Below are 15,704 nucleotides of genomic sequence, written 5' to 3'. Positions count from 1 at the left end.
GGCTAGGTATAGCTTCTGCTTCTCTTGAGTCAATAAATAATCAATAAATACACATAAATAGAAGATGTCCTCTGTGGAGGTGCCTGGAATGTCTGTCCTGGAAGGATCTTGAAAGACCACAGAGGGGCCACGACAGAAGTCGTCACTGTGTAGACCTGGGAAGAACACAGGTGCAGCCAACAGGCACGCGGATGAACTCTGTGTGGAAGGTGAAGGACCCTGGCGTAGGGTCCACTGCGCCATCTCGGGAGCAGGGCTGTCGCCGCAGTACCAGGAGGCTCTGCAACAGCTGCACGGAGTTCAGGGCAGCCGTCTCACGGCCTGTTTTGGCGTTGATGCAACCACGACACAAGCATTCTGCCACCGCCAGCTTCTGTGGGTAGCGGTTCTCATCCCTGTCGATGCTGTGGGGAGGGAACCGTGAGAATGCTCACCCCGGCTCTACCCATAGCCACTCTGAGTTTCCACAAGCAGCAAGGTGGGCTCAGCATTCCTCTTTCCTCCTTGGAGCTCTTCTGTTTTGTGACTATGCCAATAGCTTGGGAATTTGCTGTCTGAGAGTTCAGAATGCAAAGGCTACAGACAGAAAGGTGCAGGCACCGAGAAACTGGCATTCTGCCCATGTTAAGCGCATTTCCCCCATGACCTCTGAGAACACAGAAGTAGGGGCTTTGGTGGGGGCTCCGGTCTCACTTGGCCCAAGCCTCAGCTTCTTAGGGGAACTTGCTTTTAAACGTTGGGTTGAGTGTACATACTGAACAGAAAAAGATCTAAGGTTCCGGAGTGGAAATAAAGCCACCCACCACCCCACCAGTGGGGGCCCCATCACCCTCACCGATATCTCCATGGTGAGATGGAACGCTCGTGGGTGTCGGCTTCCAGCACCTCCTCTGGCCGCAGCACAGGGCACTGTGTTCCAGCTAGGAGTCCTTCATGCTGTCTCTTGTGGCCCGTGGCCTCCAAACTGGCCACCAGGGCCACAGGGAGGGCCTGCTCCCACCTGGCACTTCGAGTTAGCAGGTGTGGAGGAACCTGGCCATGAGACAGTTCCTCAGCAGAATAGCACCGCAGGGTCCTGTGGTTTCGGGGTTTCCCCCAGGATGGGAGATCTTGGAGGCTCAGTCCAATAGGCAACCAGGCTAGAAGCAGGAGACACTGGAACAAGGCAGGTGTATGTTAGGGAAAGCCCAGAGAACACCCACTTCCTCCCAGGCTTGCCTGTTCTCACTGAAAAGATGGGGTTTCAATTTCCCTTTGTAGGTGGGCAAATAGGTTTAGCCTAAATACATCCTGGACTTAGAGAAAAGGCCCCTGACATCCACCCCTCTGGGATAGGCTGTCATCATGAGGCTGGGAAAGGCTCCAGGCTCACCATCACAGTGGCAGTGACGGTGACCATGGCAGCAGGCATGGAATAGCCTCACACCTGGCGAAGCTCCCAGTGCTGAGCCTGGCGAAGTCTGGCTGTGTGCTTTATACCTGGGGCCACACCTGGGGAAAATCCAGCACTGCTTCCTCCTCTGGGTCTGTCCCTTTGCATCACAGAGTCGTCCAGGTAGGTCCTGAGAACAGTCCGTGCCCTGCCCTGACCACACCCGCCCTGTCGTCACAGATACTTAGGAGCCCCTGGAAGGCAACCTTTCTACCCAAAGATCCTACCCAGTGGAATGCCCAGGAAAACACAGGGCCCTGCCTGCTGGGACGCTCCGGAACCAGGAACTAGAGGTTTTAGCTGAGTAGCTATCAGCAGCTCACTGCTTTGATTTGTGTCAGTTCTGCTGTTTGAACTTAGGGACCCTGGGGTTGGCACTGGGGCCTTACATGCTACGTCCTGCCATGAGTCTGTAAGATTCAGGCCCTGGACCAGTGGATGGACTTTGAGGTTGTGCTTCCTGCCTAAGGTCACCATGTACCCCTGCCCTGTGCAGGCAGGAGAAATGGATACCCTTAGATTTGATCAGGGATCCTACAGGTTTATAATTAAAAAAAAAAACAAAACTTTTGTGTGAGCTAGGTATGGTGGCACTTGCTTTTAATCCTAGCACTCAGGAGGCAGAAGCAGGCAGATTTCTGTGAGTTCGAGGCTAGCCTGGTTTATCGAGTGAGTTCCTGGACAACCAGAGCTACATAGAGAAACCCCGTCTCAATAAAAAACAACAAACCAACCAACAAACAATAACAAACAAACAATAAACCACCCCCCAAAACAAAACACATGGATGAGTATTTTGTCTACATGTATGTGCCTGGTACCCATGGAGGCCAGGAGTGGACCCTTGTTCTTCTGGAACTGGTAGTCTGGCTGGCTGGAAGCCACCCTGTGGGTTCTGGGAACAGAACCCGGAGGTTCTGTAAAAACAGCCAGTGCTTTTAACCTCTGAATCTTCTCTCTAGACCCTCTCCAACAATTTTATCCCAAGTAAAAATCCTGGGGCCAGGGAGATAAGCATCCTGGAAATGAGTCCAGCCGTTAAGCCTTGAGGCACCTGCAGTGCCCCCCTCTCCCCTGAACCCCATGTAGCATAGCTGGGTAGTGTGGGCTGGGTACTGTGGGTGCTTTTGTTTGTTTAAAAAGAGCAAAGTGGGAGCCAGATCTTGGGATGTTTTAAATGGGTAAGATTTGAATGTCATTCAGGGAAAGGCCGCTTTGCTTGGGCCCTTTGGAGCTCTGGTCACCTCCAAAGCAGAAGTCCCTGTCTGTCCTGGGTTTTGCTAGAGTCTAAACTGTCCAGCTGTGGGGGTGGGTCGAGAGAGTATAGCTGCAGTATCAGCCTGAGGGCAGGGGCTCTGGTGGCCACATCAGGGTGCCCTATGAGTGACAAACCAATGGGATGAAGGGATGGCTGCTCACAGACTTTAAGTTCATGCCGCCTGCTGGCTGGGGTCAGTTGAATCACTGGAGGCTGACAGTGTTGCTGTCACCAGATTCAGAGAGTGCCAGTCTCCTGGCCTGCTCCCAGAGTCTGGGGTGGACACTCCCAGCCTCTTCCCTTACATAGCACAATGGTAGGGCCTGAGACTGGCTAAATGAGCCAAGGAAGGCCCCCTCTGAAACGTCCTTAAGGCTCCTGAAGCTGGGGCTGAGGTGTTTTGTGCAAAGCCCAGCCCTAGTTCCCTCCCTTGCCAGCCTGCTGACCTCCAGTTTCTCCTTGGCACACACATACACCCACCAACATGCACTTAAACAGCCATCCAGGTGGAGCTGCAGGGCTCCAGGTCCTTGGAGATTATTCTTGTGGACAGGGGTGGGGTTTCTCGGATCTCAATTTTTCTGGCTAACCAATGGGAACCCTGACATGATTCCCGTGGCCTTTCTGCATTCTGAGTATGTGAGTCATAAGACTTTTCAAGACACAGGTGGAAAGGAGGTAGATCTGAGGTGAGGGAAGAGTTGGGCCAGCTATATCCTGGAAGAGAGGGATGTGTCAGTAGACTCCAGCCTCTTCTTGGCTTGGAGTCTTTCGGTATACAATCTGTCTGACAGCACTCAGTGTCCTGGGAAGAGCAGGAGGAAAGCAAGGGAAGGAAAACCAGTGTGTGTGTGGTGTGTGTCTGTTTGTATATATGTGTGTATGTGTGTGTTTGTCTGTGTGTGTCTCTGTGTATCTCTGTGTCTGTTTCTCTGTGTGTCTGTTTGTGAGTCGGTGTGTGTCTGTATATGTGTGTATGTGTGTGTATCTATGTGTATGTGTGTGTTTATGACTGTGCATGTGTGTGTCTCTGTGTTTGTGAGTCTGTATGTGTATATGTGTGTATGTGTGTGTATCTGTGTATGTCTGTGTGTTTATGACTGTGCGTGTGTGTCTGTGTTTGTGAGTCTGTGTGTGTCTATATGTGTGTATATGTGTGTATGTGTGTGTATGTCTGTGTGTGTTTATGACTGTGCGTGTGTCTCCCTGTGTCTATTTATGTCTGTGTGTGAAACAGAAATGGGAATGACTGGAATGCCAGGGAGAAAGGCCCACTTCAGAGTGCCCTGCTCTCCCCAGGACTCCTCTCCCAGAGTGGAGCCCCGAGGGGCCACATGGCTCCCTGTGGAAAGGCCTCTGTCAAGGCAGTGCCCAGTGGGAGGGCTAGGTGGCATGTTCAGAGCCAGAATGGCAAGCAGCTTTCTAGCTGGGGTCAGTCCAATCGTGTCTATAGTCCCTGCCCAACCAGGGCTCACTGGAGGGAGGTAGCGCCTAAATCACTCCAAGTCAATGACAAGAGCTGGGCTGCTCTTTGCTCAACCAAAGACTGGGATAACTGAGGGATAACCCTCCAGGGGGTACTGGCGAGCACTGTGCCTGCTGGCTTCTGGTAGGCAACAGACAGCATCTGCTCTTCTGGAGTGCTTGGCCCACTGACAGCCAGAGCATGGGTGCCCAGTGGGGAGGCCTAAGCAGACATCACTAGGACCGGAAAGTGCTTGTATGGAGGGTGGGTGTGATGTGGGAGCCAGAACACACGCAAGCACTGGAGGCAGAGGTGGGTAGCCCTGCTCCTGAGGTTCATTCAGAAGTCCCAGGTTGGGTAAGACTGGAAAAGCACCCAGGAGGAAGGATGCCGGGCAGACCCGCCCTGGCTAGGCAGCTCCGCCCACACCAGACTTCAGCAGCCCCTACACAGATTCTGCCCTGCCTGCGTCAGGCCACAGTGGCAGGCCTGGAGATCTCAGGTCTCTCTGAGGGGTCTCAGGCAGGGGTCTCTGTTGGTTGGTCTGTTTGCAGAGTTGCTAGGTTAGGGCTGCCATCTCTCCTGTGCCTGGGGTCCAGTCAATAGCAAGGCTGGCTGCTGCTCTGTGACCCAGAATCAAGGTTGTGGGGAATGGTTACACTAGGCCTACCTGAGTGAAGACTGGAGACAGGGGTTGGTGAGACAGCTCAGCTGGTAGAGAGCTTACCTTGCCAACACAAAGGAGCAGAGTCCAATCCTTAGAATCCATGAAAAATGTCACTTGTGCTGGGGAGGTAGAAATAGGTAGGTCCCAAGGTCTTAAGCCAGCCAGTCTAGCCTAATGGTGAGTTCCAGGCCAACGAGAGCCTGTCTCAAAGGAAGTACAAGACACTTCTGAGAATGACACCCGAGGCTGTCCTCCCTACTCCTTCAGATTTGGGGGCTTTTGGGCATAGTACTTCCTGGAAGGTGGTGATAGAACAGATAAGGTTGGGCACACCACCAGGATGTTTGGGAAGACACTGTGGTATCGACCTCTCTGGAGCTGTGTGCACTGGCTGGGCCTTATTCAAGTGCCCTCACAGGAATAATAAACACCATAGAGGGACACCTTAGTGTTCTAATCTTATCTAGGTTTTGCATATCCTGGACCTGAATACATGCCTCAGTCAGGGGCAGGCGGCATGTTCAGAGCCAGAATGGCAAGCAGCTTTCTAGCTGGGGTCAGCCCAATCGTGTCTATAGTCCCTGCCCAACCAGGGCTCACTGGAGGGAGGTAGCGCCTAAATCACTCCAAGTCAATGACAAGAGCTGGGCTGCTCTTTGCTCAACCAAAGACTGGGATAACTGAGGCATAACCCTCCAGGGGGTACTGGCTAGCTCTGTGTCTGCTGGCTTCTGGTGGGCAACAGATAGCATCTGCTCTCCTGGAGTGCTTGGCCCACTGACAGCCAGAGCATGGGTGCCCAGTGGGGAGGCCTAAGCAGACATCACTAGGACCAGAAAGTGCTTATCAAAATATTTTATTTTAGGAGATCGCTCAAAAAAGACCCTCCACACTGGACAGACACCCCAACAATACCCTTGGCCTTTATTATTTTATTTTTTTTGTCTTTTGTTTTTTTTCCTTTTTAATCAACTAAAACAATTTGATGCTTAAAATAAAAGACAGGAAATGTTTCCCAATCAGACTTTAGGCAAGAATATATATATATATATACTTCTGATCCGGGGAGGGGAGGGATGGGTGCCTGTAGTCCAGGAAGTGTTCGGCTTTCCTGTCCTAGAGAGGAAACTGCTGAAAACCGCAGCCCAGGAGGCCACCTGGGAGAAGTGAGGACGGAGGCAGAGGGTGAGTCCAGCCCCTGCGTGCCTGAAGTGAAGCTCTTAAGTTACACAGAGTTGGTGCTCCCTGCTCAGCGCTGATCTGTCTGTCCGTCTGTCCATCTGTCCGTGGAGACTATTCTAGAAGGAGCTGGTTCCGTCTGGTGGGAGGCTGGGACTCGGCGGCATCTTCATCTTGTGTGTGGCTTCTTTTCCAGCTGAGAAACTTTTTTTTTCTTTTTTAATTTTTAAAAAGAATCACAGCCAAAATAAGACATTGACTGGAAAATCCAAAATGGCTGCGCTTATCCTATTTTTTATAAAAACATTGAAGAGTCTACTCCAGGGAGTGAGCTGGCCCGTTACACTTTCCCGGGGATCTTGGCTCGCTTGCGAGCGATGGCATCCTCCACGGCCTTGAGCTGTTTAAGGAGTTCCTCTCGCCGTGACAATGTGCTGGCCTTCCCTGACTTAGTGCCTGCTGGGGCAGTGTCTGTGGCTTTGCCAGGCACGCTGGTGACCTTGCTGGAGCCCTTAGACTGGGGTGACAGTGGCCGCTTCCTGTAGGATTGAGAAGGTGAGGCAGTGATGACAAAGCCTGGCCGGGGGTGAGCATCCAGGGTTAGCCTGCAGCCTCTCCTATTCACCCCACTGTCTAGCCACCCTGAGACCCACTGGCCCTGCCTAGGGCTCTTTAATGAGGAGGGAAGGGCTGCTGCACTCCGACTGCGTCTGCGGAGTTTCAGGAGTGGGTTGGGGCTGCGTCTGTCATGGACACAAGCACACTTACCTGTCCGCTGGGGCAGCAGGAGCTTTGGCATTCTGGCCTCTCTGTCTCTCTGGTTTTGGGGAGCCCACTCTTCCACCTGACTTCCGGTCTCGAGAACCTGGCCAGCAAGGGGACAGAGTGAAACCACTGCTTTGTACCTGGGGCTATCAGAGAACTCTGGTCTACAGTGTCAAAGTGAGCAAGTGTGGTTAGCTATGGTTTCTAGCACTGGAGGTACAGGAAGGAGGATCAGTAGTTGAAAGTGGTCGTTCGTTGGCTCAGTGAGGTTAAATTCAGCCGGGGCTACCATGAGGCCCTGCTCAAAAAGTCAGTGTAAGGACAGCTGGTACACATCTCTTTTTATAAAGAATAAAACAGGAAAAGCCAGGGTAGAAGAGATGGCTCAGCAGTTAAGAGACTGGCTGCTCTTCCAGAGGTCTTGAGTTCAATTCTCAGCACCCACATGGCAGCTCATGACTGACTGTAACTCCAGTTCCAGAGGGGTCCAATACCCTCACACAGACAACGCATGAAGGCAAAACACTAATGTACATGAAAATATTAATAAATAAATATTAAAGACAAAACAAAACAAATAAAACAGGCAAAAGGCAAGTGCTACTTCAGAAAGCAGAGCCCATGAAGCCATGATGCAGGACCTGGAGCTGGATTCAGTCTCATCGAGTGCAACTCTCTAGTGAGATCCTTCTCTCTCAGCACACAAGTCTGACAATGAAGAGCAGTTTACAACCTGAAGCCAACTCAAGAGTGGAGTGCTCTCTGTCAGGCTTGGGTCTAGGCAGTAGAGAGAGGAGGGCAAGGCCTGAGCACGAGGTGGCCATGGCTCTGAGGAAAGAACCCCCTCTGGGGTACAAACTTAGCCATAGACCCAGGGACCTGCATGAAATGAGCCTCAGAGTCCCAGAGCCGCAGCAGTAGCCTCCTTTACGCCTGCTTCAGAGAGGAAATACTGGCTTTTGCTCTATCAAAGCAAACCAGGAGAATCCCCCATCTTTCTTGCTGGGCTTGAGATGGGGTGTCCTGGGAGATTTGGAGGGTCTCCAAGACTCCAAGGTTAAACAATGACTCAGAGCCACTGTGCCTTCTCACATGCTAATGACCCTAAGGTGTGCAGAGGCACAGCTAGGTCAATCTGGGGTGAGGCTTCACTGACTGATTGTTGGGTGTGCAGGCTGGGTTTATGGCAACTTGACACAAACTAGAGTCATCTGACAGGAGGGAATCTCAGCCGAGAAGATGCCTCCCTAAGATCTGGTTGTGGGTAAGCCCATGGGGCATTTACTTCATAAGTAATTGATGTAGGAGGGCCCAACCCTCTGTGAGTGGTGCTATCCCTAGGCAGGTGGTCGTGGGGGGCGTATAAGACAGCAAGCTGAGCAAGCCAGTAAGCAGCACCTCGGTTCGGCCTCTGCATCAGCCAGTCCTGATCCCCTTCCATGATGAACAGTGGTGTGAAAGTGTAAACCAAACAAACCTTTTCCTCCCCAAGCCACTTTCAGTCATGGTGTTTCACCATAGCAACAGTGACTCTGGTAGCGCTTGACTAGAAAGAGCAGATGCACTCCCATTCATTCGCTTGTTGCCCTTGACTTTGGTTTTCATGCTATCTCATGTAGCCCAGGCTGGCTTGGAACTCTGTGTAGCTAAGAATGACTTTAAACTTCTAATCCTTCTGCCTCTCCAGTGCTGACATTACAGATGTCCACGGCATACCATTAATGTGGAGCTGGGACCCAAACCCAGGGCTTCTGTGCAAGCCCCTGCTCACCCACTGTTTTGGTTGTATCCTGGAAGATTGCTCATTATCATCTGTAACCCGGGATCTTGTGCTTTGCCACTGAGCCATATTTAAAGTAAAGACGTAAAAACTTTCCCATCATACACCTATAAACCCAGCACTTTGGAGGCGGAGACAGGAAGATCATGAGTTGGAGACAAGCCTGAGCAACACAGCAAGATACTGTCTAAAAGCGAGACCAAACCTCGGTGCAATCTCTAGCACTGCAGTACTCAGGACACACACACATAGTGGGGCTCTCAGGCTCCTCCACAGTTTTCAGAACAGACTGGGGTCAAGGCCCCGCAGGTGGGCATTCTGGCTTATGTGTGGCACCCACAGTATGACCTCAGACACTAGACCTCGAAGGCTTACCTCGGTCTGGGGACAAATTGGCCTTCTTGGCGGGAGGGCTCTGCCGGTCCTTGTCTGATGGCTCATAGCGCTTCCGGCTTCCTTTATCAGCCGCCTGAAACAGCACAGTGAGGGTGGTGGGGCCCGGATGGCTGTTAGGCCAGGCAGAGGGTGGCGGTGTATCTGTTGTTACTGGCGAATGGTTCTTTGCTCCCATGAGCCTCCTCTTGGCAGAACCCCTGACCCTCCAGAGCAGTTCTGTGGCCCTGGCCACCATGTGACGGGACCCTCTGTGCTGCATGAGGAAGTGCCTTGCAGGATCTCAAAATGTCGGGCCTTGGCTCTTCCAGACATGTGCAGAGCTTTGAAGATGTCTGATGCTGGGGTGGGGTCAGGACCCAGGCTGGCCAGGCCGCAGGTACAGGCACATGGACTGCGCTCATGGATGTGCGAGGTCCCTTGGGTCGAGTCCCCAGCACCCAGGCCCAGGTGCAGTAATGCAGGCCTGTCCCCTTGTCTCACCTTGTTCAGCAGTGTCAGCTTTATCTCCTTGTGGGCAACAAAGGAGCCCTGTTGGGGCTGCCCAGGGGCCGCCTGCTGAGGTGCTGCTGCCTGCTGGGAGGACTTCCCGCCTGCTGGAGCTTTGGAGGACTTGGGTGGCTGTGTGGATGGATCCCGTTTCCGCTTTTCCTCTCTCACTCCGTCTTCTTTCTTAGATTTCCCTATCAACGACAAACCTCAGTCATGGGTTCCTGTGTACATGGACCGTAAAGCAAAGTCTCTGTTGAAAGTTTACCCCCAAGCCCGCACCCCGAGGGCAGGGGCCCTGCTTACCTCTCTCCTTCTTGGTCTGGGCAGGGGTAGGGGACCGAGAGCTGGCTGAGGACACAGGACTGGCCAGGTCTGCATACATGTCGTCTGAGTCCACGCTATGCACTGAGCTGCTGCTCGAGGTGGCGCTGGACACTGAGGAAACGCTGCTCACACTCAGAGACCTAGACACACAAGCACAGCTATGCGCTCAGCCCCACGGTGACTGCAAGATGGCTGGGCTACAGGCTGAAGGAGGGTCTCCATGGCTTGTCTTTACCCAGTTTCACGTTTATGGAATGCACACAGACAGAGTGTGAAATCTCAGGGGACTTTCAGACGTAATGCACAGTGAAGGGACAGCTATGTGTCTCTACTTCACTAACCTGGGTGACACTGCTGGGAAGGGGACTGTGACTGAGCCCTGTCCAACAGTGATAAAGACACAACTGTAAGCTAGTTGATGGTACACAACAGTCACAATCCATAGTCCTGGCAACGTGTGAAGCACAGGCAGACCTCTGCACTTCAGGATAGCACAGAGGGGTGCTGGCAGCTGGAGGTATGCGGAGCCCCTCTGGTCCCAGCTTCCTGGGAATTCAAGCTCATCTGGGCAACACAGGGAAACTCCCAGTTCAAGCCAAAACCAAGTGCCTGTAGCTCAGGGATAGATGCTTGAGCAGAATGCAAGGCTCTGGGTTTCCCCTTTAGTGCACCCCTAAGACACTTTTACTCTCCATGGGGCACAGGGGTGGGGTGGGAAGAGTAGATGGTGATACAGTTTTGATACAACACACGGCCATGACATGTCTATCACGAACACCAACCAGCTTCTTCTAAGGGCATCAGGAGACAGAACAGAGGAACAGAGACAGAGAGAAGACAGAACCAATGGTTTTCTAGCTTTAAAAACAAACAGGCAGGGCGTGGTGGCTCATGCCTTTAATCCCAGAGCTTGGGAGGCAGAGGCAAGTAGATCTCCATGAATTTCAGGCCAGCCTGGTCTACAGAGCAAGTTTGGGTGTAGAGAAACCCTGTCTCAAAGAACCAACAAATAAAAATCCCAAAGGTCTTTGAAAAAGTCTAGACTGCTAAAGCCTTGGACAGAAGCTAAGGCCCTGATGCCCGAGGAGAGGGAAAAACGGTCAAGCAGAGTCCAAGAGCAGCATGCTGACTCTACCTTCTAACTCCTTTCTGCTTTTCTTTACAGGTTCTTCCTCCCAACTGCTTCAGGGCTGACTCCCTCCACTAGGGATCAGCAGGCCCAGAGAACACCCAGTCTATCCTCAGGAAAGGTGTGGGCAGAGAACCTGGGACTGGCCTCAGCTTTGTCCAGCTGGGGAGTAGTACCAGTCAGGGCCTCTTCCCTTAAGGTTAAGTAGGTGCTCTTGTGTGAAGGGAGGCCATATTCACACTGAGCTGTGTTCTTGGATACTGAAGAGCCCCTAACATGGTCAGCCCACCTGGTGAGGGAAAAAAGTCAATAGGGAGGACCAAGCAAGTGACCTGGATCGGGAACTGGAGCCACTGTAGCTGCTACCACTGCCGCTACCACTGCCGCTGAGCGTCCGCCTGCAACACAAGCAGCATAGTTCACCTCAGAGGCAGCCTCACTGAGGCAGAGCCTTCCTGCACACCAGGCTGGTAATGGGCCTGTTCCAGGTTGGGCCTCTGCTCCCTGCTGCTTCCCTGGGGATGTACCCACCTCCCAGGCTCCAGTTTTCATCAGCACTTATACCCGGCAGCACCAAGGACCAGGAGAACTGTACCAGGATTGCTGTAAGTCCACACTGCTCACCTCCTTGGGGGAGTCCTGGTTTGCCGTTCCTTTCTCCTGGCTTCTCGGAGATCTCCAGGTTTGGCAGGCTCAGAACCAGGAGCAGTAGTTTTGGTGGCCTGTGGTGGGACTGGGGGCAGAGCTGGCTTCTTTATTGATTTCTCCCTGTGAGGCAGAGGCAAGGTCAAGGCAAGGAAGGGCTAGGGTCCCTGCTCAATACACCCACATCTCAGCTCAGGCACAGCACATGACTGCCAAGGTCCCATGCCACAGGGACCCAAGTCTAGGTACTGAGCCCGTGCCTCCACCCACCTCCTGGGAGCCATATCTGCTGCCCTTTGGAGGCTGCTCACTCTAGTTCAAGGAAGGGATGGGAAGAGTGGAAGAGGCTGGAAGCCTTGGAGACTCCACCGAGGTGGAGCACCACAGCAACCTGAGGGGCCTCAGGACTCACCCTGCTTTCCCAGGAGGCGGGGCCAGCTCCCCCTTGGTTCTGACTGGAGGTCTGTGTGGGGAAGGTGTGGGAGACGGGGATGGGGACGAGGAGAAGGACCGGGACCTGGGGAACAAAGAGAGTGTGAGGAAGAAGTCTGGTGCTTAGCAGATTCCCTGATTGGCCGGAGCTGGCACATCCCCTAGGAAACAGTCCTGATCCACAGAGAAAAGGTTCAGACTCAGCTGCTTCACCATCTGATAGAACACACAGTCAGGAGAGAACAGAAAAGGGCAGTGTGCAGCCTCAGGAATGGGTGCTTGTATGGAGGAGAGGGCACACGGTTCTGTGTTAGCATGAGGCCAAATGAGGGATGATGGCTTTGGCTAAGTGTGGAGTCTGAGACACCGAGGAGCTGGGAGTGGCAGAGCTGGTAAGGGTCCCAAGCGCTTGGTTGGCAGGCACAGGCACAGCACAGAGGTAGGTCCCCAAGCAGTGACAGTACGACATAAGCAGGGAGTGTACAGCAGGGAGGTTATGACCAGATGATTCCCACAGTGTCAGGTGTCAGCAGGGAGACAAGCAGCCCAGGAAAGGGTGCTGGGTCCAAGCGGAGTTTCCGGGATGAAGTTCTGACACTTCAGTCACGAGGATGAAAGAGACTGGGTTGGCCTATGTCACCTACTCAAAAACCACCACATGGATGCCCATTACTCTGAGCTAGGTGGGGCTAGCAATGGCTCAGGTTCCTGCCGTCCTCCTCCATGCTTTCAGGTTCAAAGGCAGACGCCTAGAAAACCTAGCTTTACTCTCAGATGCCACCTCATCTCACGGGCAAGCACTACAAGGGGGTCCAGAAGACTGCAACCCAAAGGACCCTCTAAGCCTGTGGCAGCATGCCAGCCTCCCCTCTCTCAGCCTGGGCTTCTTCTTCAGCAGGCCCTCCTGAGTGCAGCTTTGGGAGGGGCCTCTACAGATGAACTTCAGGAAGGACAGCTGCAGGGCCCCAAGGCTAGGACTCCAGGTCTCCTTCCTCACTTCAGAGGGGCACACCCAGAACAACCAGTCTCCAGGAAGACAGTGCATACTCCAAGTGAGGCTAAGCTACGGAGAAAGGCATGTCTACTGTGGGAAATAGCCAAGATGTTTACACCAATCGGTGACACTAGAGTCTATGATGACGCTTCTGGGGCAATTGATGGGACAGGGCGTGCTCTCACTGGCATCTCCCTGGGACGTTACCTTGCACTTCCTGGGTTGACCTGTGTCCTGCCTGCTGGGGACCCACTCAACTTCTGGCTTTCTGTGCTGCATTTACCAGGAAGGGCCCAGAAACACATGGACTGTCACCTGGAGTCCGAGCCTCCTGGCCCTCTGGCAGCTGCCTCCTTGACCCAAGGCCCTAACCTCAGAGCACTGGATAGGCACGGAGTGTTTTTCCTGCTACCTCCTGCCACTATCATTAACTGCCCGCCCCAAACAAAGACCACATACACAACTTTCTCTCCACACAGAGTCCAACATTTCTAAAGGCCCCTGTGTTCTCTCCCTCTCCAGCTCATAGTTTACACAGGATGCTAAACAGCCTCCACACGGCCTTGTCTAGGCTACTTCCCCCTCCTGGTTGCCTGTTATTTTACAGGAGTTTCAATGTTCATGAAAAAGACCCACATACAATTTATTCCACACCCCACAAAAGCATTAGTGAGCATCACATGAGACAGCCTCAGTAACCTCAGAACTGCATTCAATCCTCTCATTACATCTAAAGCAAGGCCAGCTAGGTGTGACGGCACACTTCTCTACTCCCAGCCCACAGGAGGCAGAGACAGGTGGGAATTAGAGGCTAGCCTAGTCTAATACATAGCAAATTCTAGGCCAGCTAGGGCTATGTAAGTGAGACCCTGTCCCCAAAGAGAGGTTAAATCTCAAAATTTCCTTAAAGAAATAATGCCTAGTGATAATATGTCCCAAGGCAGTGGGTTGCATGTCTTTATGTACCAGTTAATGACTAGGATTGACACTTCGGCTTTAGTGAGCACCATGCCAAAGTTTTGCCCCTTTTCAAGAGCCTGCCGGTGACAGCACTGCAGGGAGGGCACACAATGGATCATCAGGTCAGTTGAGGGACGCACTGCTGAGCACTGCCCCACCCCTCACGCCAGCCTGACTGAGGTAAAGGGCACCTTCCACTGGCAGAGATACTAAGCCGTCTAGCTTTTGTGGGGCAGGTCAGGGAGAACGTGGAGTGCCCTTATATTTTCGGAGAATTTTTGCTTAAAGCTCTAAAAGTATCTATTTTCAATGGGGAAAAGGCAAGAAACACTTGCATGACTCTCCTAGGGCTTCCTGGGATGATGGGCACTCTGCATATTCATACCTGCTGCTCAACAGAGACACCTTAGGTGCAGGTCCCAGGTCCAGCACCTGCAGTGTATGGCACCTCAGTGGAAACTGCTCCTCACCGTACAGTTTACTGAAACCATTCTGGAAGCAGGCACCCAGGAACCCTGCCATTGTTTGCAGATAGAGACACGAGCACTTGATCCACCCCACACGCCTGTGATCACTGACCCTGCTAGGAGGTCAGCAGGCTGGGACTTACCTGGACCGGCTGCCTGAGAACGAGCTGTGTCTGGAAGAGCGGCTGGAATAGGAACTGTAGGAGGAGGATCGGGACCGGGACCGGGATGAGCCAGAGCCAGAGTAGGATGAAGACCGCGAAGATGACCTGTGGGCCAGCGGGCAGAGCAAAGGCAGTGAGAAGGTGGCCTTTACCCCTGCAGTGCTGGGATGTGTTAAGCCGCTGTTCTTTAGTGCAGTGTGACAACATGGCTCCATAAAGGACAAGCACACAGAGGACGGAGATGACCATGAGACCTGCAGCCACACTGCAATGCCATCACTGTCAGTACTGTTGCAGAGACCAGGACTGGGTACACCGGGACTGAGGGTGGTAGGGGTGGGGGAGTAGGTAACCAGAGACAGTTTGAGTGCTGGACAAGCCAGAGTGTGAGTTTTCAAGCTGGCCCAGCATTCCCATGCCTGTTCCTGGATGTGTCTAAACACACATACCTCAGATTCCTCCCAGACTCCATGTGGAGCTCCTTCCCCTCAGGTGCAGACACAGTTCTCAGCACCCAGCACACACACTTGAGTTCAGAGTCACCAAGGGAAGTTCTCCAAGAGCTGGGTGACAGGCCAGCAGAGTGTGTAGCTCCTCTGTCAGCAACCCAGAGCCTTCTTCACAGGATCTGAGAGGCCTTCTGAGGCCCTCCCTGAGTAACTATGTAACTCCAGCAGCCAGCCAGCCAGTGTCTAGTGTCTCTATACCATGTTAAGTCACCCATCCTACTTACTGTTGTAAGTTCTAGAGCATGGAAAGTCTTACCACAATACTTGGTATTATCCTACCTAATAACCCACTGCCCCTTGAGTAGTGAACACACACACACACACACACACACACACACACACACACACACACACCAAATTGGCAGCCAGTGAATGTCACCAAGCCGCCTGTCTTTACAGTCCCCTCCATACCTGGAGGAATTGGAAGCAGAAGCTGACGAGGCAGAGGTTTTGCGACGCCTTCGTGCCCGGCTTGGGGAGACTGACACACCAAGTTTCTTCTTGGGAGACTTGGATCGGCGCCACGGGTCCTTCCACTCGTCGGCTCGCTTCACCTGCGGCCCCACAGAGGCGGGCTCCTTCTTTGGTGGCTCGGCTTGACGGCTAGAATCACAGAGGAGCTCAATGCTCAGGCTGCCGCCCTTCCCCA

General features: G+C 53.0%; 2 protein-coding genes across 3 annotated transcripts in view; both read right to left on the bottom strand.

Annotated features, from left to right (window-relative positions):
* Nucleotides 1-142: 142 nt before the first annotated feature.
* Il17c (interleukin 17C) lies at nt 143-1,399 on the bottom strand. The gene is made up of 3 exons (XM_028752234.1): nt 1,373-1,399; nt 836-1,155; nt 143-404 (listed from the first exon to the last, which is right to left on the bottom strand). The coding sequence occupies exons 1-3, from the start codon at nt 1,397-1,399 to the stop codon at nt 143-145; spliced, it is 609 nt and encodes a 202-aa protein (XP_028608067.1).
* Nucleotides 1,400-5,662: 4,263 nt separating this feature from the next.
* Nucleotides 5,663-15,704, bottom strand: part of Zc3h18 (zinc finger CCCH-type containing 18) — a 47,838-nt gene continuing 37,796 nt past the window's right edge. For both annotated transcript variants that reach the window (XM_028752725.1, XM_028752733.1), the window contains 10 exons: nt 15,467-15,658; nt 14,526-14,651; nt 11,942-12,046; nt 11,509-11,652; nt 11,217-11,282; nt 9,735-9,895; nt 9,423-9,622; nt 8,922-9,015; nt 6,770-6,866; nt 5,663-6,540 (listed from right to left, as the gene is read on the bottom strand). In XM_028752725.1, the coding sequence (XP_028608558.1) occupies nt 6,342-6,540; nt 6,770-6,866; nt 8,922-9,015; nt 9,423-9,622; nt 9,735-9,895; nt 11,217-11,282; nt 11,509-11,652; nt 11,942-12,046; nt 14,526-14,651; nt 15,467-15,658 (1,384 nt within the window). In that variant the 3' untranslated portion in view covers nt 5,663-6,341. The remainder of the gene's footprint in view (nt 6,541-6,769; nt 6,867-8,921; nt 9,016-9,422; nt 9,623-9,734; nt 9,896-11,216; nt 11,283-11,508; nt 11,653-11,941; nt 12,047-14,525; nt 14,652-15,466; nt 15,659-15,704) is intronic.

This window comes from Grammomys surdaster, unplaced genomic scaffold, assembly GCF_004785775.1.
Source record: "Grammomys surdaster isolate TR1022 unplaced genomic scaffold, NIH_TR_1.0 128, whole genome shotgun sequence".
Classification (NCBI taxonomy): Eukaryota; Metazoa; Chordata; class Mammalia; order Rodentia; family Muridae; genus Grammomys; species Grammomys surdaster.
Note: the sequence above shows the minus strand (reverse complement) of the source record. Positions and strands in the feature narration are given on the sequence as shown.

What these genes read in the sequence shown, in the direction of transcription:
- Il17c (XM_028752234.1), bottom strand. Translation starts at nt 1,399, where the DNA reads ATGGTCACCGTCACTGCCACTGTGATG. An exon ending in CCGTCACTGCCACTGTGATG is followed by an intron (nt 1,156 to 1,372) that starts GTGAGCCTGGAG and finishes GCCTTGTTCCAG; the next exon opens with TGTCTCCTGCTTCTAGCCTG. An exon ending in ATCTCACCATGGAGATATCG is followed by an intron (nt 405 to 835) that starts GTGAGGGTGATG and finishes CCCTCCCCACAG; the next exon opens with CATCGACAGGGATGAGAACC.